Source organism: Temnothorax longispinosus, chromosome 10, assembly GCF_030848805.1.
Source record: "Temnothorax longispinosus isolate EJ_2023e chromosome 10, Tlon_JGU_v1, whole genome shotgun sequence".
Classification (NCBI taxonomy): Eukaryota; Metazoa; Arthropoda; class Insecta; order Hymenoptera; family Formicidae; genus Temnothorax; species Temnothorax longispinosus.
The window spans coordinates 18142209-18165384 of record NC_092367.1 but is presented as its reverse complement, the minus strand read 5'-3'; the positions used below and the strand labels follow the sequence as shown (position 1 = coordinate 18165384).

General features: G+C 41.3%; 1 protein-coding gene across 8 annotated transcripts in view; it reads left to right on the top strand.

Annotated features, from left to right (window-relative positions):
- LOC139820662 (uncharacterized) overlaps positions 1 to 23176 on the top strand; it is a 116950-nt gene that overhangs the window by 86465 nt on the left and 7309 nt on the right. For 3 of the 8 annotated variants that reach the window (XM_071791087.1, XM_071791083.1, XM_071791085.1), the window contains 17 exons: positions 4670 to 4837; positions 6362 to 6529; positions 9705 to 9968; positions 10335 to 10721; positions 12117 to 12419; positions 12660 to 12812; positions 12894 to 13082; positions 13275 to 13414; positions 13632 to 15858; positions 17712 to 17969; positions 18325 to 18512; positions 18870 to 18924; positions 20264 to 21185; positions 21269 to 21876; positions 22120 to 22280; positions 22469 to 22616; positions 22696 to 22901. In XM_071791087.1, the coding sequence (XP_071647188.1) occupies positions 4670 to 4837; positions 6362 to 6529; positions 9705 to 9968; positions 10335 to 10721; positions 12117 to 12419; positions 12660 to 12812; positions 12894 to 13082; positions 13275 to 13414; positions 13632 to 15858; positions 17712 to 17969; positions 18325 to 18512; positions 18870 to 18924; positions 20264 to 21185; positions 21269 to 21876; positions 22120 to 22280; positions 22469 to 22616; positions 22696 to 22901 (6545 nt within the window). Of the gene's footprint in view, positions 1 to 1811; positions 1824 to 4669; positions 4838 to 6361; positions 6530 to 9168; positions 9242 to 9704; positions 9969 to 10334; positions 10722 to 12116; positions 12420 to 12659; positions 12813 to 12893; positions 13083 to 13274; positions 13415 to 13631; positions 15859 to 17711; positions 17970 to 18324; positions 18513 to 18869; positions 18925 to 19199; positions 19939 to 20263; positions 21186 to 21268; positions 21877 to 22119; positions 22281 to 22468; positions 22618 to 22695; positions 22902 to 23176 lie in introns of those variants that run through there. The other 5 variants (XM_071791084.1, XR_011734064.1, XM_071791088.1 and 2 more) reach the window with 5 other exon arrangements.

Below are 23176 nucleotides of genomic sequence, written 5' to 3'. Positions count from 1 at the left end.
ATCGTCTTAAGCTCTCCCGGCGAGATCGCGCGTCATCGATTTCCCGTCTCTCATCTGTTCGCTCGCGGTGTCGTGATCGTTTCGATCATCGAGGATCAACGTTGATTACGCGAGGACTAGAAAAGGTGACCGCGCCGAGAGAGCGCGCCGTACTAACGCGAGATCAAACGCGCGACTCGCCTCGCGCTCGCCATCGGCAAGTATACGAAATTGCCCACCGTCATTGTTTCGTAATCCCTTTCTTGCGTTATCTCCTTTATTTCTTTATCACTCCGTCCGTAGAGACCTTGATGTTGCAATTAGAGAGACGCATGTCGCCCCTCTTATTACCTCTTATTACCCTTTGATACCCCGCCGGCCTCGCTTTCGAGGCGCTATATGCATGCTGCACGCGCGCGCAGAGAGTTTGCATCTGTCATCTAGCTCCGTTTGTCCCGTTCGGCGAATAAGACATACGTGGACGTCGGGATGACGATCATCGTCCACGAAGGTCCACGAACGTCGGATTACCTATCGGGAGAGCTAATTCGGGATTTCGTCTACGAGAGAGATGGTGAGGAGGATCATTTAGATTATCTACGAATCCTGTTGCGTTGTCGGAAAGATTTCTTTGGTAAAAAAAAGTATTTTTTTATCCTCAGCTATCTCTAATGTAATATTTGTTCAGTTTACGTCTAATATGTTTTTAGGGCCTATCTTTGGAATGTGTCGACACCTAGGACTTATAAAAATATGATAAAAAAAATGTGATGCACGTCTTGATTGATTATTAGAGAAAAATGCAAGAAAGTTTAACACTAATCTAAGATTAAAAATTTATTCTTGCGAAAATAATCATCATTGATATCCGCATTATTATTTACGAGCTAGATTTACGCTTAAACATAAGATAGGCCCTGTGTCGGTCGGTCTTCTCTCATTTTGTGTATGCGTCGATAATTGACATTAATTGACAGCGAAATTGACGTGGATTAATATTGCGTGCCTCTTTGATGCAAGTTTATTATTATCGAATATAGATGATAAAAGAGGCAAAATAACGAATTTAGTCGCATGATTCGTAGATAAGATAAATGTTACCTCTTGCCCGATAGAGCTTAAGGTACAATTAACACTTAAGATAGAGCTAAGTTAGCGATAAGTCAGCAATGGCAGTCCCCAATTCCGCAGAACTCTTCTGACAATCCGATGAATTGATAGTAAATGTCATAATTCTAGACCATATTCCCTTGTTGCCAAAGTTTCTCAAATAATTAAATACAGATTGAACACAGAACTGAATTAAGATAAAACATGGATAAGCTTACCAGTTTACTATTAATTAAATCGCGAGTTAATTTATAATATGGGCATGTCCTATAACCTCCGATCTTAATTTTAACAACAGACTCGACTAATTCGAGGCTGATTTTTCTTTAATTGGAATGAGTCATATAATATGGATTTTAAAAGTGACAACTTTTTCTCGAAATAAATTTACAAAATTTATATAATCCAAATCCGAATGCCCATTCAAACTCAAGTGAGTTTATCTCAATGCTATAATTGGAGATTTAATTACCGAGTTATCTGATAAATATTAAAGGACTGTAATAAAAATATGTACTTGTACTCCGAAATTTTCCCCGGTTGAAAAATTGACTCCGAATTCGCCGAGGGGTCTGTCATTATAATTAAGGTCGTAGATTCCGGGACATCTAAGATATAAGGACGCAAAACGGGCGGACGTTTCGTTCGGAAGAGGGACAGCGGAGTTGGACGGCCTTCGTGGTGAGCGAAGCATTATTAAACGTGGTGCCCCAATATTCTAGCTTTCTGAGGAGGTAAGGAAATTCTTCACCCGCCCAAGAAGCTCTTCCGAGCCACCATCATCATCACCACCTTTCCTTCTCCGTTTCCATCTACATGATTACCGTATTACGTAACGGAGTGTTTCGATGTATACCGTAGCCACTGTACTTGTTACTCTCTGTATATCTTTCTGTCTCTGTCTCTTTCTCGAACTCTATCTTCCTACTGGCGTGAATCGTTGACCGACTGTCTCGCAATCATCATTTCACGCATCTCACGTAAAAAGAAAAAGAAAACTATACACACACCGGTCTCTAGACAATGATTTCTTAGAGGAAGACCGTCACTCTCCCAGACTCATCAGTCAAATTCATCCATCCCATATCGGTCGGAAGAGCGAAAGGAACGAAAGACTTTCGTTCACCTCCGTCCCATCATTCGACAGTATCGTCGTGTGCGTGTGCGTGCGTGTGTGCGACCTAGTGACACCGTAGATAATCATCGTAGACATCATCGTCGTCGTCGGAGCGACGGAGTGCGTGCTCTCCGTCGCTTCGTCGATGATTTTGAGGATCGACGCGGGGCGATATTGCCGCCGTCGTGAATGCCGTGATAGCCGCTGTCGATTAAATCGATAGCCGACGGCGGACGGGAGCGAGTTTGCGTTTTGAATTTCCTCTCTCAAATACGGGCGCAGATTTCTCAAACATCTTCGCGTCTGAGAGAGGAAATACGATTCGCCCGTTTCTCCTTTGGTGTCTTGACTAGATGAGACGCATGACAGAGGTCCTCTTTTCTTGCTACGTGTGAATCAAATGATTTTTATAGTTAATTGAGATACTTACGTTTAAAATCACCCTCACGCAAGATAAAGGAATTATTGTATTTAGGGGACTAATATAAGAGTAATCTATTTACTACAGTAATATTATTTATTGCCAAAATAAAAGTCTGAGGAAACATTTTTAGAAAGCAATGTTCATTTACTTACATTAAAATTCAAACAAAAAAAATTAAAATAAGAGAATTTAATCTCCTCACATGCTAATTTTTCTCTAATTAAGCCAACATTTTCTTTGGCTCGAAGTCAAAATTTTAAAGCTATGCAATTCCCAGAGAGGACCTCGTGAGATCGCGTTCTCGCTCGCGTTACGTAGTGACTTTTACATACGTAGTGATTAGTCAGTATAGTAGCTGTGTTGCGTTTATTACGACTCTGCTTTGAGGTCGTCGCGAGATCTCGCGTTCCGGCGATATGTCGCGACGAGCCTCTTCACGCGGCCTGCCAGCAACACCAGAGTAGACGAGCGTAGGTACGTACACGAGACTTAAAAGAGACATATCGACGTGAACAGGTCCTTAAATACCTCTACCCTTCCCCCGTGCGTGCGCGTGAGATTACGCCTCTCTGTGTCATATGTCTCCACCACACTTTGCTGTGTGTGTACACGTGTGTGCATATATATTTACTTATATACGAATGTGCATAATCCATACGTATAAATAAATACATATATATGTGCATTTTTTACACCTCCAAAAAAAAAACACTGTTCGTAATTTTGTTACCGCTGGCCTCTCGATTACGCTGCATGCTTCGTGCAAATCCTATCCGAGTACGACGACGAAGTGTCTTTTTCTTCCTCAATTTTTTAATATTTATAAATTCTTTCAATAATTGTTACGCTAAGAAAATTTATGTATGATTGGGGCAGTCAGTTCGGTCGGTGGAGTCGGTAAATCTCGACGGTTTAACTAACTCAGCCCGAGATCTCACCCCTCTTTAGATTATAGTTCCGGCTGTTGTAGATAAAAGGGGAAGTTAGTTAACCGCGATTATAACACGACAATTAACGATGCTGTAAAGTTTAAAAATTCTCTAATAAATTCCTAAATAAATTAGCTCAAAATTCAAGAGATCAGTTCTTAAATTTGGGTTCGACCGAAACTGGCTCGCACACGTAGTTTCTTGTTTGACTTTGTAATTAGGTCATGATCGTAATAGCTTGAGAAATATCAGCCTCCTTCATTAATCCGCTCAGGAATTATGCGCCAAGAAAGGCGCATAAATGAACTAAAACTAGTGCGGTGGAATCGGAGCAGGACGACAATGCGACTTGATTTTTAATCCTCGACGTGGAAACTTTTTGCAGGGTCAATCGACTCGCGCCACGTCGACGTAATTTCAATTAAAGAAATCTCGATCTTTTTGAACAGCGGTTTGTGTCAAAGTCCAACGGCAATTAAGTAACTCCGTGGTTATATCCCGAAAGGCTGTTCGCTCGGAAACCAATTTCGCGCGCAATTTGGATCAGGAATAATTAAAGATATGCCAGCACGATGCAGGCGCGCAAAGTGTGTTATACTAGAACGTAATATAAGATAAAAAAAGATCTTTCCTAAGGCTATCGTGGTACCGCAAATATTGTGGAATACTATGTTTTATTAATTCAAGAATCAATTAGATTTGTAATTTTTTTCCAGTTAACTCTCGAAGATAAAGGACTTAATAAATAGGAAATACCTAATTCTTGGCTATTAACAAAGTATAAACGATCGCTTTGACAGTTTCCGATGCTTTTGCCTTGAAAGTTATCGCTTTTGCTACCAATTAAATTAGAATCCAAATAAGCCCGCAACTAACGGTTTCACGTAAAAAATATATATATATATTTCTACGCGCATCTTTGCCGGGTCTTTATCACACCGTTATCATCGTCGTCGTACTCGGTCATGGCGAAGAGCTGACAGGCGGTTTCAATGCCTCCGTCGCTCGTTGCCATCGTCGTTACGTCGTCTGTTGTTGTCGTCGTCATCGTCGCCGACACGGACGGAGCGCAGGGACTGATCCTCGCCTGGACGACGAATCTTTTCGCAGCTGGAGGAGCTCCGGATGGAGGTACAGCGACGGGAACAGGAGCTGATGGCGATGTCTACGAAGATGAAGGCACTTGACGAGCAACATCAAGATTACAATAGGCACATCGCCGTGCTCAAGGAGTCTCTCGCCGCCAAGGAGGAACATTATAATATGCTGCAGGTTGATGTGAGTGTAACTTTGATCTCTTTCCGATTTATTTAAAATATGTAGAGGCATAAAGTTACGTATTATTTTTCATATAGTTAAATTTTATGGTTTGTTGCAAAATTGTAAAAGGAATTTGAAGATATTTAACAAATAATGATAGTTTTATTAAGAAAATAATTTTATTTTAACTTATAGAAAACAGTAAGTTTAATTATGCTGTTGTAGTTAATCATTTATCATTGTTTTTAAAGGCACAAAATTTCTCAATACTACAAAAGTTTTGAAATGTATGAGAATTTATAAGGACAGGAATTTGCTATAACGTTTTCGGTAAACAAGTTTACCAGCGGTTTTGTTATTCACACTGATGCGAAACTAGAACACAACCGAGACTTGGAAATCGATACCGAAATTTCCGACCGCATCTCTCAAATTCGGGTATTTGTCGAATACGTTCTCTATAGCGTGTGGTTGCAACAAAATTCCGTAACTTATATCCTAATGCTGTTGTCCGAAAACTTGCATGACAGATCATTATCTTAAATGTAGAAATTGTTGGTTTAATTTTTCCAGCCTTTACATGTTTTTTAACTTAACCCCTTTAAATGAATAAACGCGGAGATCTAAGAAATTTTTTCGAAAGTCCAACATCGAGTAAAACTGACAAAGCTGCGAAATCGAATTTGAACGAGGTGATCTGAAATGTTGACCCAACACACGCAAGCCTCATGAATTCTAAAACGATCATTGACGCGAGAAAAATCCTTGATGCAAACTTTGCTCCAATCTGAACTTATTCCTATTTTCAATCCGTAAAGTAAATTCTTGATTTTTGACGTTCCAACATCTTACAAGATATAGTCTTCTGGTTGTAAGATGCTCAAAACTACGAAGAGAGAGAACGAATTTTTTATAAAAATTTCGGAATTTTATCTCACAGTTTTAACAGTAATTGGTTAAAAATTAATAAAAATTAAGAAATACTTAATAACGAAAAGTAGAAAATCTGCTTTTTGTTCAGAATTGCTTAATTTTTTTACATCGTAATGTTGCATTACTATAACACCGTGGTAAAGAACACCTTCTCGAAATTAACTTTTCAAAACGACCTCCACAAAGAAAGAGAGAAGAGGGTACAACTATAGTTCCTTAAATCTTTGAAAGAGCTCTTCGAGAAGGGATTTCCAAATGAGTTAGGTAATCAACGACGCGTGACTGCGATCACAGCCAGTTAATAAATCGGTCCGACGACTCGGGATTCAGGTTAAAGCTACAGCAAATCGCGTGTTTCCGGGAAAAAATTACCGACGAAAAGAGGAAAGCCATCAAGCCATAGCGGAAAACTGGGTCGAGGTTCTTTCTCTTCTCTGCTCTCATTCCTTTCTTCCTCACTAATGTCGCATCGCGTCCCGTCACGTGTACGTGCGTAGTACGTATTGCGCGCTAAATATTCTGAATTTGGACTCGCCTGGAGGGCTTCTCTCGTCGGCCGGTCCTCGGCGACATCCTCTCTTTACCGTTGCTCCGTTCCGACATGTTTAGGTCGAGGAGATGCGGCAGCGGCTCGAGGAGAAGAATCGGATGATCGAGAAGAAGACGCAGGTGGCGATGCAGGCGCAACAGGAGCGCAATCGCATGAACACCGAGCTGACCGAGATCAAGGATCACATGGACATCAAGGATCGCAAGATCAATGTTCTGCAGCGCAAAGTGAGTTCTTTTTCTTATTTATTCCACTTTCAGTTTTCTCGAGATGCAAGTCGTCGAAGGGCTTTATTCACTTTCGTTCCATTTCGTTCATTTATTTTCAACTACTTTCGTCTACTTTCCACATTTTAGCCATTTTTGTTCGCGGACTCGTTGCCGTAACATTTGCATTCGTCAAGAGCCGTACTCTTCGTACGAGGAATTACCTCATTGTGATTCATAACTCGAACGAGCGAGTATTATACGAGAAGATTGCCGGGTTTGAAGCAGATAACTTCCGCGAAATGAATTTTCTTATCGCGCGCGCCGCGGCGTTTAGTCTCCTCCGTCTGAGGAGAGATGCAAATGCAAAAGCGGACGAGTCCGGCAAAATGCTTTCTCTTATCGCGCAAAGTCAGTTAGCGTTTAAGAAAATATTTGCGCCAGTACGGAGTATAGATTGTTTCGACGAAATTAATTGTCATTTTAAGGAAAAGTGTTGTAGGACGAGTCGCGAAGAGAAGCTTTTTGGTAGTATATATCTTTCTTCCCCTTATCTTCTCTGAAACCATAAAAACCTTATTATGCTTGCAACGTGCTCTTGCATAATAGACATCATCATTGCCTGATTTCCGCATGCAAAGTGAAATTGGCGCTAAAAATAGAATTATGGGTTTCCGTATGTCTGAAAATTATTTTTAAAAGTTATTTATACTTTGGAAGAAACAATTGCGAAATTCACAAGTGACACATAAATATGATCGCAATCGTTGATTAATTCTTTCACCCCAACTCGTGTACGAAACTTACATATTGAGAAAGTAAAAAGAATGAAACAATACACAGTTGAATGATATGTAAATATAATAAACTTTTTATTGACAGAGCGATATCTATTTTAATGTATGATAATGATGTGGGGTGAAAGGGTCGAATCAGCAGGAGGGTTTAATAATATGTGTATACCCCGCGTCCCACACACAGTCTCCCACACAGCGGAAGAATGGAATGCGCATGAGTACGTGTACGAAATTCAATCAATCGCCTCGTGAATTGCAATCGGCTCTTTGAGAGAATTCCGGGAGCTGATCCCGCGAGGGGTGACGTACGTGCTGACACTGCGAAACGTAAGACTATATCGGTATCGATCGCACGTGTGTGACGGCCGTAATCCTAAGACGAGAAATTCCGATTGTCCCGTCATGGAATACATTTTTCATGCTTCTCCCGACACCGGAGTGTTGATTTAGACGGAATGTACTTGCGATTACATTTGATCGGAAACAATCCGAAACAATAAATAGATATAACATAAAGTGAAAGGGAATCGTATATATCGCGCGCGAAAGGACAAGAATGAAAATGTAAACATATGGAGCCATATGTTATAATTTTGCAGTTCGAGTCATTTTCGAGATTTGTAATTTTTGTAAGAATCTCCTATAAAAACAGCACCAACGATAAAACATGGTGATAAAAACGCGCTACAGTCATCTCCCGGCTCTTTGTTCGTGACGGTGGTTTTGAGCGTGCTTTGACGGTGTCTTCGCCTTTGATTATCGCTTCATCAGCTTCGTGAATACGACAAAGGTCTTCCCTTTCCTCTCGGATGCGAGATCATCTAGGATTAGAGGCGCACATCGTACTTTGTGTACTCACACAAAGTACCGATACACTAATTGTCGCAGCGGCTGAAAAAGAGCGACCGACGCGCTCGACGTATCGGTGGCATCGGTGCATCCTCCGTGATGTTACAACACAGGAAAGGGAGAATGCGCATGAGTGTCAGTGGTTCGGCCGTCGATTAGAACGACATACGATGTGTGCGTGTGTGTGTGTATGTGTGTGGGCGCGCACACTCGCCTGTGTATGACGTTTCTTGCAATGTTTTTACGTTTGCCAGTAGTCGATGTACAGTAGTTGCGGAGATAAATGCAGTTTGCGAAGACGTTACATTGAGTTACACTGTGTTTGCGCCCGCAACGTTTTCTGTCACACATTTCGTTCCTGTTAATTCACATCTCCCTTTATTTTACATTATGCGGGCGATAAAGTGTCGTTTGCAGGATTATATTATGTCTCTGCCTTATTTTTCGTCGTCGTTGCACTACGATCACACATTCGATTCTCACGCGTAGAGCCTTTCCTCCCGCAATCGACTGCAGGATAAGCTCCATAAAGAAATAAGAAGGTAAATTCATCCTGCTGCTTTGTATTTTGTGTTATTTTCGTCTATTATTTATTTCTGTAATTGGTAAGTGCGCTTGTATTCCTATGTGAATACAAAGTTAATGTTGTTAATTGCTCTATTATTTTGCGTTGATTATGTTTATATTATGTACAAAAGATTATGTTAATTTGTAAAATATGAAATACCCCCATTCCCCTCTATTTTTAATTCCACTACTATTTGCTTAATAGATAATTGTAAGTAGATTATCTTATTGTTATACGCAATCGTCTAATTTATACGTAATACATTTCGCTGTTTATATTTCTGTATACATAATTTATGTTAATTTCTATATGTAATTTGAACATTTAATTTATATGAATATTACCCGTGCCATTATTGAGCGTCATATTTACGTTACGTTATGTTATGCTATTTATATAATCTATTATTTGCTTTGACACAAGCACCGTATTTATTTTTACATTAGCGTGCCTGTCGTGACGATGATGTCTGAGTATGATTATGTGAGTAAAAGAAGACCGACGAAAGTGCGTTGGCAGGTAGGTGATCACGTGAATTTACGTTAATCAACAATCCCATATCGATATCTCGTGGGACTACATTAGCATGCAGTCTGACCGCGAACAGGCCGAATTTATAATTTTCGTGAAGATCGCGTGAAGATCGTTCTGAGTTTAATTTCCTAAATGTAGCGTAATCTCGATGTGTAATAATTTATCTTTCCGTGCCCTCCTTTCTCCTTACAGCTTTTTACAAAATATGTAATAATTCAGTAAACTACACTAACATTTAACGCGACGCTTAATATGTAGTAAAATTTTCCGTAACATCAAAAGTTGATTTTGTAATTATATCGATTTCAAGATTGAACTATAGGGAGAAAAAGAGATCTCCTGGGATAAAGTAAACCATCTTGCTTGTTTCTCTATACTAACAAATCAATTGACGAATAAGTTAATGTTTGCCTTCTGAACTTACGGCTGAGTCTGCTATTGACTTCAGATCGAGAATCTGGAGGATCTGCTGAAGGAAAAAGACAATCAAGTCGATATGGCCAGGGCCAGGCTGACGGCGATGCAGGCGCATCATTGCAGCAGCGAAGGCGCACTTAGCAGTCTCGAGGAGGCGATCGGGGATAAAGAGAAGCAAATGGCACAATTACGCGAGCAAAGGGACCGAGCCGAACAGGAGAAGCAAGAGGAAAGGGAATTGCACGAGAGGGAGATCGCTGAATACAAAATGAAGATACATACTTTGGAGTCAGAGGTGAGCGAGGCTAGGCGGAAAAAGTTTCTTCTTTAATTTCTCATCCCCGATCCACTATGCCATTAACATAAAATGAGTAACTAATTTTTTTATTTGTTAAGCGTCTTTTGAAGGTGGACTAAATAATAAGACACTGTAATGGACGAATAAATGTGCATACATTTAACGAAAATATCTAAAACAAGTGCAGCAAAATTCTAATTTTCTGAGACATTTTTTAAATTAGTTATTTTGATTAAATTTATAGTAATTTACAATATATGTGCAATTATTTTTATACCTGTCACACATTAAATTTAATTGTAAAAGATAACAAAGTAAAAGAACGCTTTTAAATCTTTTCCTTTTATGTATACGAATCGCTAGGTCGAGAAATTGGGCGCACGTTTGGAGCGAGCGCAGGCGGAGAAGGACCGGCTCGAGGCGAAGCTCGAGAGCTCACAATCCGAGCTCGGTAAGAGCAAAGCTGAGCTGGACAAGGCCGCCTCCGAGGTCGGACGTAGTGGTGCGGACTGGGAGGCGGCGAAGCAACGGTTGGCCAGGTTGGAACTGGAGAACGAAAGGCTGCGGCATGACATCGAGCGGTCGCAGGGCTACGGCAGAAGCACACTGAACTCATCCCAGGAGATGGAGCGCGTTCAGGAACGAGCCGACAAAACCGCCGCTGAATTAAGGAGAGCCCAAGCCGAGCTGAGGGTCACGCAAGCGGACAATGAGAGGGCACGTGCCGAGGCTGCGACCCTCCAAGAAAAGGTAAATCTTCCTTATTCTTTTATCGTGCATTTGCGACACCATACACGCGAACTTTAATACTGAATTACAATAAATATCCGAAATGTGTGTCATTACTAATAAATTTATTTTAAAAATTCTCTGCAGCTTTTTTTACTCGCGAAGACTATCGAGTTCGATTCGCCACAGTTTGTTAAATGTATTCCAACTATGTAATTTCGACTAAAGTTTTTTTACTACATTTTAACATTGTTCATCTGTGCGTTAGCAGATTGGTATATTACATTTCAGAATCGTTATTTAAGGAACTGTGAAAGTATTGCCCGTGTCCTAAATCATGAAAAGGATGTAGGCTCCGATTTGGAACATTTCGATCTCGCGATAACTTAAAATATCTCGTCTTCTTCGGTGTGTCTTTCTAGCGGGAGCGTTATTTATACATCAATTACAGTGCTATCGATTGATCGGCACAGAAGTAACCTGGACTACTTCGCTGGAGTATACGACCCGTGTAGACACGTCGCCACACTCGGCGATCTATTAATGGACGAAGGTCCCTTTCGGACCGCGATTCGACAGTTCCATTTGGACAAGCACTTTTCGAGGATCGTGCTCGAGTCGGTCGCGTATCTTCGAGGACAATCGGTTTTAATCGCGATCGATTCAAACGCGTTCTTAGTATCCACCTGGAAGGTTCCTCCTCGTCCTTGTTCCGTTTCTCCTGGACCTTCTACTCCTTCAGCCTCTCGTCCCTGCTCTCCCGCTGTGCTGCCTACATCTTTGCCCGCGCAATAGGATCCAATTTCCAATCACGCCTTCGTCCTGCACCCGGCGTCTGCACCCGGCAGCAAAGTAACGATCCCGCCACCTAAGTGACTGGAAAATTACTCGCGTGCATTACCATATCGCTCGTTTTTAAAGGGACATGGCTAAACGGTGTTCTTAAGTTCGCATTTACCCAGCTTGTCGTTTGAGCTTGTTCCGCGCGGAGACAAGTTAACGACAGAAAATAAAAGACCGAAAATGGGAACGAATAAATCTTTCTAGCGCGGAAAGTCGCGTTAATGTTATTCGATCTCGTTTTAGTAATTTCTCTGTAATTGAGGAGTTTACTCTGTAAAGCGTACGCGTGAAGAAAGCATTTCTCAACAATGTTGGAAGTATGCATAAACTTTCATTATTTCCACAATGTGCTATAATTCAGTATTGCATCATAAAAATGCATTTCTCACTCGTGTGATTTTTATCGCACCTGTGATATTTTTAAGGATTCTTAAAGAAATAGCAGAATTCATAATATAAAGAGGAATTGTCATTGCAGTATGTTCGATTGACTGCAGAAATGCGTTCAAATTTATCGTCTGAAATTAAATCGATTGAATTTACAAGGCATCAGCAAAATATTTTTTTTCTAAGGTGGAGAAGAGTCAGGGCGAGGTGTACAGGCTTAAGGCCAGGCTAGAGAATGCTCAAGGCGAACAGGAGAGTCTGCGGGAAGAGTATGACCGAGCACAGGCGTCCGTGGCCCGTCTTCATTCCGAGAGGGACAAGGCGGTTGGCGAGCTCGAAAAATCGCAAGAGGAACTCGAGCGCACACAGGCCACTCTCGGCAAGGCGCAACTTCAGCAAGACAAGCTGCAGAATTTATTGGACAAGACACAGAGCGAGGTTGACAAGCTACAGGAGAAGCTCGATAAGTCACAGACGGAAGTTCGTAGAGTGAGTAATTTGAAAAAAATCAAAAGTATCGTGTGAACAGACTTATTGCTATAAGTACCTTTATTATCTGTAAAACGTGTATATTTTATGTCCTGAATTGCTTAACGTATATAAATGAGTTGTGAAATAAATGACATCAATTTTAATCCTTTTTATAAGCTATTACTACTCTTATTAATTTAGGCATATATTATATATTTTTGTTAAAGTTCAACATACGATACACAATAATTGTTGTAGATGCAAATGGAGAGAGAAAAACAGATCTACGACTTCGACAATCTGCAGAGCCAGCTTGACAAAGCGTTAGGACAGTCAGCGAGAATGCAGAAAGAACGTGAGGCGATTCAACTTGATGTGGATCGACTGCAGGACAAATACGAGAAAGCTCAGGTAAGCACAATTAGGCAAAAGTAAATGATTGTGAGATTTAAGTTTAATAATGATTTGACTCGTGTCATGATTGTTCATTAGGTCATAATGCAGCGACTACAAAAGGAACGAGATAGTTTCCAGGAGGAAATGGAGAAGATGCACGAGAGGATAGAATTCCAACAAAATCAGATAGCTAAGATGCAACGCGAGAAGGAGAATGTACTCTCAGAACTCGATTTGGTGAAGGAGAGATGGGAGAAGATGCACAATACTCATCAGAAATTAACGGTGAGTTAAATTATCTTCTTAGCAGCATAGTAATGAATTATATTTGTTATCAGCTATTTCAAAATAATCTTGACATAATAGAGTATATTCTATTTTATCTGCCGACATTGATGTTATTCTGAGAAAAAATTATATTAGAAGAAAATTAAAATTTTTTTTCTTTCATGATTTTTCGAAATTGCGATGGAACAGATGGAGCGAGACGACGCATTGACCGAAATCCAAATTCTAAAGGAGAAATTGGAGAAGGCGCAGTATTCCATGAATAAGGCCCACGAGGAGCGAGAGAACACCGCCAAGGAATTTGAAAAGATGCTGGAAAAATATGATCGGTAATGCCGAGCAAACGTTTAAATTGGAAAGATTCTTTGAATATATTAACGTGACATGACTTAACACTTGACTTATAATAATATTACAGTACAAAGAATAAAGATGCTTGAAATAATTTTAACTTTAAGCACCACTGACGGAGTTTTTGTAAAATGTTTATGTAGGCAAATTATAATAAAGAAAACAGGGACTAAATATCTGACGGTGATGTGACAGGTCGCAGAGCGAGGTGTACCGCCTGCAGAACCGCATCGACGTGCTGGAGGCGGACAAGGACCGGCTCGAGCTAGAGGCGGAGAAGCAGCAGATGTTGGCGACCAAGTCGCGCGAGGAATCGCGTAAGGCTCAGGAGGAGCTGGCTCGGGTCCAGGAAATGTATGATCGCGCGGCGCTGCAGCTCGGTCGTACGAAAGAGCACGAGGAGAAATCCAAGGAGAGCATCGATCGGTTGAGCGTCGATTTAGAGATGGTGCGCGAGCGCTACGAGAAGTCGCAGATAGAGCTGCGACGACTGCAGAACGAGCGCGAGAAGCTGGTGGCCGACAACGAACGCATCAGCTTCGAGTTGGAGCGTGCGCACTCACAGCTTAACAAGGCGCAGGCGGCAACGGAGAAGACGCAGGAGGAGCTCGCGCGTATGCAGCTCGAGATCGAGAAGATGTACGAGAAGCACGATCGTCAGCAGGCGGAGGTGAGGAAGGCACAGGGCGAGGCGGAACGGCTGCGCTCTGAGGCGGAGAGCGCGCGCGAGGAGGTCGAGAGGTATGCAACACGCTTCGGCAAGTACCAGGAGAGCCAGGAACGACAGAAGGAGGAGCACGAGTGGGCGAAGCTAGAAGTGGAGCGACTACGTGACCGTCTGGAGAAGGCGCTGGCGGAACTTGAGCGCGCGCGGAAGGCCGAGCAGGACGCCTCGAGGCTGCGCGCCGATCTGGAGCGTGCGGAAGGCGTGCGAGGTAAATACCAGTACGAGCAGGAGAAATGGCAAAGCGAGGGTAGTAGGCTACAGCAGGAGGTGGACAAGCTACGCGAGCGGTTGGAAGGCCGCGAGGCTGAGCTGAAGAGAACGCAGTCGAACCACGTCGAGCTCGAGGCGAAGCTGCATGAGGCGCAGCTTCAACTCGAGCGGGCGCGCGATGAGACCGGCAAGGCTACAGCGCAGCAGGAACGCAATCGCTCGGAGATCGAGCGTGCGCGGATCGAGGCCGAGAAGATACGCGATCGGCACGACAAGGTGAAGATGCGGGCTGACGCTCTCGAAGCGGACAACGAGAAACTGCGCGTCGAGATCGTTCGGCTGGAGCGACTGATGCAGACCGAGGGTAAGACGAGATCCGAGAGCGCGAGTATCGAGGTAGAGCGTTTACGAGCCAGCCTGGACAAGGCCATCGTGGCGCGCGATCAGGTTGAGCTTGAGGCCGGCAGGCTCGCGAAGGAACTCGAGAAGGCGCATTTGCAGACCGCCAAGTATCAGGAAGCCACCGAGGCCAGTAAGAAGGAGCTTGAGCGTCTCGCTGCGGATGTGCAGTTGCTGCGGGACGAACGCGACGCGCTGCGCCAGGAGCTGCGCCGCGTGCAGCAGCAACAGCAACAGCAGCAGCAACAGCAACAGCTCGCCGGCAACGAGGAACTTGCCCGGATGCAGTACGAGCTGCAAATGGCGCAACGCGAACGCGATAAGATGGCAGCAATTTTGGAGAATCGGGAGAAGCACTCGGAGAAGTTGAAGGAGAAGTTGGAGGCGGATGCGAAGCAATTGCAGGTGGAACGCGATCAACTGGTTATACAGCTGGAGAAATCGCAAGAAATGCTGGTCAACTTCCAGCAGGAGCTTAGCGCGAACGAGGCCGAGCTTGAACGTCAGCGCGAAGAGGCCCGTCGTCTTCAACAGCGAGCCCACGCGCAGACACCCGATCGCGCTGCCAAGGAGGCGCTTGATGCACAGATGCGTGAGGTACAACGGCTACAGCAACAGGTACAAAACTTGCAGCAGACGCAGCAGAAGGAGCGGCAGCGCGCCGAGCAGGCGGAGAAGCGAGTGCAAGAGCTGCAGAAGCAGCTGGCATCGCGCGGCGCCGAGACGACCCAGCTCGACGCGGCTCAGCTCGAACAGTGGCGGAAGCTATGCGAGACGGAGCGGCAGCGGGCGGACACCGCCGAGCGCGAAGCCTCCGACTTGCAGAAGCGGATACAAACGACGGAACGGCAACTGCACGCGCATCAACAGCAGATCCAACAGATGCAAGTCACTATGCAACAGCAGCAAGTACAGCTGCAGCAGCAGCAGCAGCAGCAGCAGCCCGCACAGCAGAACGGCCCGGAGGTCGCCAGGCTGAGAAAGGAGTTGGAACGCGCGCGCGAGGAGATTCAGCAGGCGACCGTGGAGCGCGAGCGGTTCCAGGCGCAGCTCGAGATGCTGTGTCAGGAACTGGAGAAGAATCAGGTTAGCGGCCGCAGGGGTGCCGACGCACGTTTCGGCCTCACGCCGTGCTCGCTCGTGCTGCTGACGACAGTTCACAATCCAGCCATTCACATCACCAATCATCATCATAAGCACCACTATCTCCATCAATACCTCAACTGTTACCACCACTATCCCGCGCACTCTGTTCGCACTTTATAAAAAAAGAAAAATATATTATTCCCCGATGTGCAATCCGCGAGTCGATTGTTGTGTCGAAAAAGCAGAACGATAAATCTCGTCTCTTCTTCTTCTTCTTCTTCCTCCTCTTCTCCGAAGACAGACGCGCACAACAGACTTTTACACACACCACCAGAAAAAAAGATATATAACGAACAGATATATGTATGTGTGTAAATATGCGTGATTCGGGACCAACCACGCTGCACCATTTACGCGCGCACATCTCTCTTATTTTACGTTATACATGTGTGTAAACAAATGTTCACAGCACAGTGCAATAACGTCCCTTCGACAGAAGATTATCAGTCCTTATTCCGACGACGATCTTTCCTTCTTTAATTCCTTTCTTCCCGACGATATTTCCAAGCACCGCCATTTGTCGCTCATTGCTACCAGAATATGTTCAAAGTTTTTATTGTTATGATTATTATTGTCTTTGTTGTTTCTTACCGTCATTGTTACTGTTATTGTTATTATTGTTATTGTCAGTATTAATATTATTATTATTATCGTTGTTGTATTTTTATTTGCCCACCGGCAATGATTATTATTGTTATACGATAAAGAGAAAGCGAGCGCAAGAAAATATAAAGAACGGACAATAGAGAATAGAGATGAAATAATAAATAAATGAAAATAAATCAAATATTTGATTATTACATAGTCGCTCGCTCGCTCGCTCGCTTTCTCTCTTTTTTTTCCAATTATTATTACTACATTTAGTCATATTATTACGGCTGCGCTTATGTCGTGTATTAAACATGGCAACAAGAAGTAATCGTGAAAACATTTATGTTGGAAAGCATGCACTGCATCGATGAGATGAGGAAGTATCGGTTCATATCTTCGTGATTTCTCTTATTTCTGGAATATATATATATTTTGCGTTGGAATTATGCAAGGACGTAAGCCTTTGTCGAAATATCTCAAAGAATTCTCAAAGAAACGGTATCCTCCTCTCTCTGATTGGTGCACACATATATCGGGCGTTTGCTCATGTACATATATTTCTTATTGTAGGTATATACAGATATTGTTTTATACTCCGCTACGTTTTTTATGACAATTAATATATCTCTTTGTATGTATTTATATATCTCGCTGTAATAACTAGATATGGAGGAGAGTCTGTGTGATGTCGCGTCCGATTCGTTTTATTATTATTATTGTCATTATCATTATTATTATTGTTGTTGTTGGTCTTATTATTATTATTCACCTATCATGCATTCATGATTATTTTGTCACGTCGACCAGTTGGTCGGCAGCACGTAGCTCTCAATCTTTTCGCAAAATCTATTTCCCGCACAGAAATCTCAAATACATATTGTTTATAGAAGAAACAAAAGTATTGACTTGCAAAAAACGAGAAGATTGAGAGTTAGTGTGTAGCCTTACAATCTAATTGCACTTTGGAAATTAAGGTTCACATGCGGTATAGCAGAGTACGTTGAGCCAAAGCGCAAGTAGATGGTCATCAGTTTTGCATTTTGGAATGGTCATTATGATAGCTCTTACGGCACATATCAGCTTCTCTTTCTCTCTTTGTCTCGCAGTTGATTTTCTGGCTAATCCAGAGAAAGAAAAATAATAAATCGTGCATGCGACGAAAATGCAAGGGATGCGCTACAGTCATTCTTTCCTGAATGCAGGTGGAGTTGCACGAGGCGAACAAGAAACTCCAAGCTGGCGCCGTGAAAGCTGGCGCCGATACTATGCAAGAGAGGAAACAGATGGAGGAGCAGAGACGACAGTTGGACGAGCAGAGAAGACAAGTGGAAGAAAAGGCGAAGTCCATAGATCAGAAAGCTAGAACGATAGAGGAAAAGGAGAGGACGCTTCAAAGTCTCGACCAAGACCTGAAGAAGAGGAAGGCGAGAATGGACCAACTCGAGCAACAATTACAAAAGGTGATCGCATTGTTTACTAAAGCGTTCTTTTTTTTAGCTATATTACAGTTTTAATTGTACATATAAGTATTGCAAATATTTATAATAATTTAATATTATATAATAATATTATAATAGTTTATTGTTAATTGAAAAGCTGAAGTCAAATGCTAAAAGTTTTTATTTCAGATTTTAGAAAGTGCGCTTACTTAACTTCCATTTTCAAGTTATAATATAATATAATATAATATATGTTATATTAGTAATTACTAATGTTATTAATAAGAATCTACAATCTCATCAAACGTATCTCTCAAACGCATTCTTAGATAGTGTTTTTTAAATGAAATTTATATGATTTAACTTATACGAACAGAGTGGCGGAGCGCCGGACAAGAGATTAGCGGAAATGCAAAAGGCACTCGAGACTGCCGAGAGGGACTTAGAAAAAGCGAGGGAAGAATCGGGCAGGAGCGCCGCCGAGACCGAGAGGCTATTGCAGCTCGTGCAGATGACACAGGAGGAGCAAAACTCCAAAGAGAAACAGATCAGAGAACTTCAAGAGTGAGTATTATTGATGATGCGAACATGATGATGCAAATATCTGACCAATCATTTCTTATAATATATCGATTCTTTTTACTTATAAACATTACGACATATTGCAGAGATGTAAAATAGTAGCTCTTTATTACAATGCGTACAATTTTATATTCTTTCAAAATGACATGAAAAAATTGGAGAGATGTAGATATCTTAAAATAAGTTACAACAAAATAATTATTGAAATAGGAAATAATAGATTTATTATTTTAATAAATCTATATGGATTTTTTATTGACATTCATGATATATGTTTTGGGAAATATTTAGAGTAGGGGAAATATTTCACTACTAATACTCTGGACTTTTTTATCGCAGTGCACTCAAAACCGCACAAGCCAAGTTGAAACAAGCTACAACTGCACAGCAAGAGGTCAGTATATCTTATATATATTTACTTGTCGAATATTGATAATAAGAAGAACGTAAATTAATTAATTTATATTAATATATTCTTCTTCTACCTATTAACTTACTAACGACTTGTCTTCTGATATTTTCCACGCTGCTTTCGGATATAAACACGACATTCACATATGCGTTCACGTATCGCTGCTTACCCTCCTTGTGGCTTTTTCATTGGTAACACACAACATACATAATAAAATAAAAATATTACGAACTTTTTCCTTGAGGCATTGCTAACAGGCGGGACCCGCCGGATTCCTAAAAAGCTTGTTCTAAGGTCGATTTTCGTTGGGAACGCCTTCTCCGTTCTTTTTAGTACAATTTGCATATTATAAGCGAGACTTTACGAGTATAGACATACACACGAGGGACTTAAAAAACGAAGGATTGATGTCGATCCGCCAATGGACAAAACCCACGTCGAGACATATAATTATTTTACGTAAAATGCTGCGACCATTGTTAACGTATTTAATAATTATAGCGAAAGGATAATAACGATAATAACACAACAATAACTTGATATATAAATACAAATATTGAGAATATATAAATATTGAAGATAAAACTATAAATATAAATATAAATTTAACGCAGAGGATAAATTATAAATATACATATTAATGCGAGAGAAGACGACAACGGCAACAATAATGTTAATTAATTATTAATACTAAGAAGAAACTGAAATATGTATATATATATATATAAATATATATACACACACATACATATGTATATATACATATATGTATATATATATATTCATACCTATATACCGCCGTACACACAAGAGATACAAATACACGCGCATCCATTTGTATATACATATTATTACTCACCGCGGAAGATATACGATGTAGATGTATATATGTATGCACACGCGTAAATATAAATATACGAGTTTAAATCAGGAGAAAGAAAGAAAAAAAAACGAAGGAAAAATTAGAAGGCGAACGGCAGACGCGAAGAGAAAGAAGAACGCAACTAAGAATTGCGAAGAGATATATAATTTAACCGACGATATAATTTAAATATATATCGAGATACAGGGAATAATGAAGATCAAGGATGATGTCTTGCAATCACTTGAAGACGCATATACTCTTGCGTCCTTCGCATCGATTGATGTGACACGTGTACAGAAAAAAATGCACATACACCATGCACCATATATACATTCACCTACTTTCTCTGTTTCCTCCTCTGTGCTTCCGCTTTTGTTTTCATTATCGCTATCCTGTACATTTTGCCACTTTGCCAACGAACGTCGCTTCGGCACGCATACCGCACGCTTGTCCCAGGATAACAAGGACGAGCCTTCTTGGCGAGAAGTACTAGAGGCGAAGAACCGTGCCATATTCGAGCTGGAAAGAACGATGGAGCATCTCCAGATGGAGCACGACAAGTGCAAGGACCTGTTGGGTGACGTGAAACACATTGAATCTTGGAAGGAGGAGACGGAGACGATGAATCAACACATCGTTCAGCTGGAGCAGCAATTGAAACGCTGTGAGGACCTGAAGAACGATGTCAGCGGACACGATAAGATGAGCAAGGATATCGAAATGCAAACGAAGGCATGTAAACATTGTGGCAATTCGAATGCGAAGGATTTGCATATTCTCGCGCTGGTGCGACAAGTGACGGCCTTGAGGAATTCCTTGAAGAATCACGCGGGCACAACGGAATCCTCAGAGAAAGGCGACAGCGACGAGAAGTGGGTGAACGGGGAAGTGGAAGAATCCTGGAAGCGAGAGATTGAAGCAAAGAATCGACACATTGTCGAGTTGGAGCAGAAAATAGTGTCGCTGGAAAGCCTGCGAAATAACGTATACACGCAGAGAATGCGCGATCTCGAAGAAACTATTGACAGAAAGTCTGAACGGGTCGCAGAACTGGAAGACGCCGTAGAAGAGCTGGAGGGATTTCTCAAGGAGGACGTGAAGGAGATGCGTGATCTGCGTTACCAAGTGTCGCTCGATAAAGAGCATATTACAAAAATGGAGAAGTGGATCCAAAAGAACAACCTCACGAACGCGGGGATTGATAAAGCGAGAATTATAGAACTAGAGGAGATGGTTACGAATTTGGAACATTACGTCAGGGAACACGATATTGACGGCCTTAAGCGAAAACTGCAAGATCGAGAGTGCAGAATTGGTCAGCTGGAGAACCAAATTTTTGAGTTGAAGAAGCTGTCGAAATTTGAGGAAAATAAATCAGGTACGCGAAAGCTTTACTAAAATTGTTATGTTGTTTTTCATTTTTTTTTATTTTTAATTACATTGTTTCTATAATATTTTTAGTCAGAGACACGTCGAAGGAGAACGCTCTACTCGACGATGGAGTAGCATGCGAGCTGGAAGAAAAAGAACAAAAGATAAGGGACGTAATGCATGTCGCTTTGGAAGAGGATAACAGAATCCAAGAGGAGGAGAGCCTGAAAATAGAGTTGCGGGAGAAAGAGCAAAAGATGAAAGAAATGGGACACGACATTTCGGAAAAGGACAATAGAATCCAGAAATATGAACAACAGATCATAGAACAGCAAAATAAGATTTTGAAAATGGAGAAGGAGATGGCCGAAATGGAAGAAGAATTGTATGAGACGGAGGATGTTAGTGCGCTGAAGGAAGAGATTAAATTGAGAAACGAGAGGGTGCAGGAGCTAGAAATGGAAGTCAATTCTTTGGAGACTTCGCTCGGCGAGAGAATTGACGTCGCGATCGAGGAGCTCATTGCCACATTGAAGGAGAAGGAGGAAATAGAGCTTCAATTGAAGAAAAACCTCGCGGACAAGGAGCGCAAATTAGAGGAGTTGGACGCAGCTCTTCGTCAGAGCATCGCTATCACGGAGGAGATTGAGACGAAGTTCATGTACGAGAAGAAGCTCAGAAAAGAAACTGACCAAAGAGTGAGTTGGAAATTTTCGTAATATATATTAAACGCTTGTCTTATACGTTTCTCAGGCATTAATAATATTGAAGTAACAGTAAATAAAATGAAAAATAAGTTTGTAGAAAAATTGTGAATTAAAATTAGTAAAAAATCTGAATGAATAATTATATGCATAATGAATAATTACAATACATTATGAATATTGTATCGCATAAACATCTGTGCTTGTCTCTCAAGAGATTCTTTATTTTCTTATCAGATTGCCGAGATGGAAGAAAAAATCGCAGTCATGCAAGCTGCTTCAGCCACGAAATGCATCACGTGCAAGCCGCTTCTTTATAAAATATTTAAGACTGAAGAGAAACTCGTCCAATCGAATCAGGAGAAGTCTATTCAACTTCAAGAATTGCATCAAATTAAGTGAGTTTTTCAGTTTTATTGAGCAGTTTTGTCTTGATAATGCATTCTCTCTCTCTCTCTTTCTCTCACTCTCTCTCTCTCTCTCTCTCTCTCTCTCTCTCTCTCTCTCTTTCTGTGTGTGTATTGTTTTGTGTGAAAGCATAATACTTTTTTAACAATTTATTTTAATATTGCTGCCTCTTTTGCAGGCGTGAAGCTTTAAAAGCTGCCCTTTCTGAGAAGGACGCTCACTTAGCTTTGTTGGAACATTCAGGCATAACAACTTTAACACAAGCGGATCAGGCGGCGAAATTAAAAGCCGATAAGAGACTATTACTTGATAGACTGAGGGAAGAGGTAATTTGAAAAAATTTAACGAAAATTCTTTGTTCTTATAACATCGAAAACCGAATTGTCATATATTAATATTTTCCAGGACGAAAAAAGTATTAAGTTAAATTTTAAACGGGAAACACCACAATTATTTCAAAAAATATTCAAGATATCCGACGGCAATAAAGACGGTAGTGATAATAATAATAATTCCTTTGACGATCGCTTTAGCGAGATCAGTTCATCGAAATCAGTTGCTGTGAATGGCGACAACTCGTCAAAATCAGCTAGCACGAGCTGCAAGTATTCGTAAGTTGCCAATAATAATTTTTTCAAACAATATATGAATAAATAATTAATGTTAGAAGCTCCGAGAGCTTTTCTGATAAAATATAATTGAGAAGTATAGAATTAATCTTTAAATAGTTTTTTAAAAGGCGAAACACATATGATTACCATATATACATATACATTTTATCTTATAATGTCAATTACTTTTTAATATTATTTACTAGGATTATATATTTTTTGAGATATAATAATGCAGATTATTGAATATTACCGTAAATGATTAAAGCGTAACT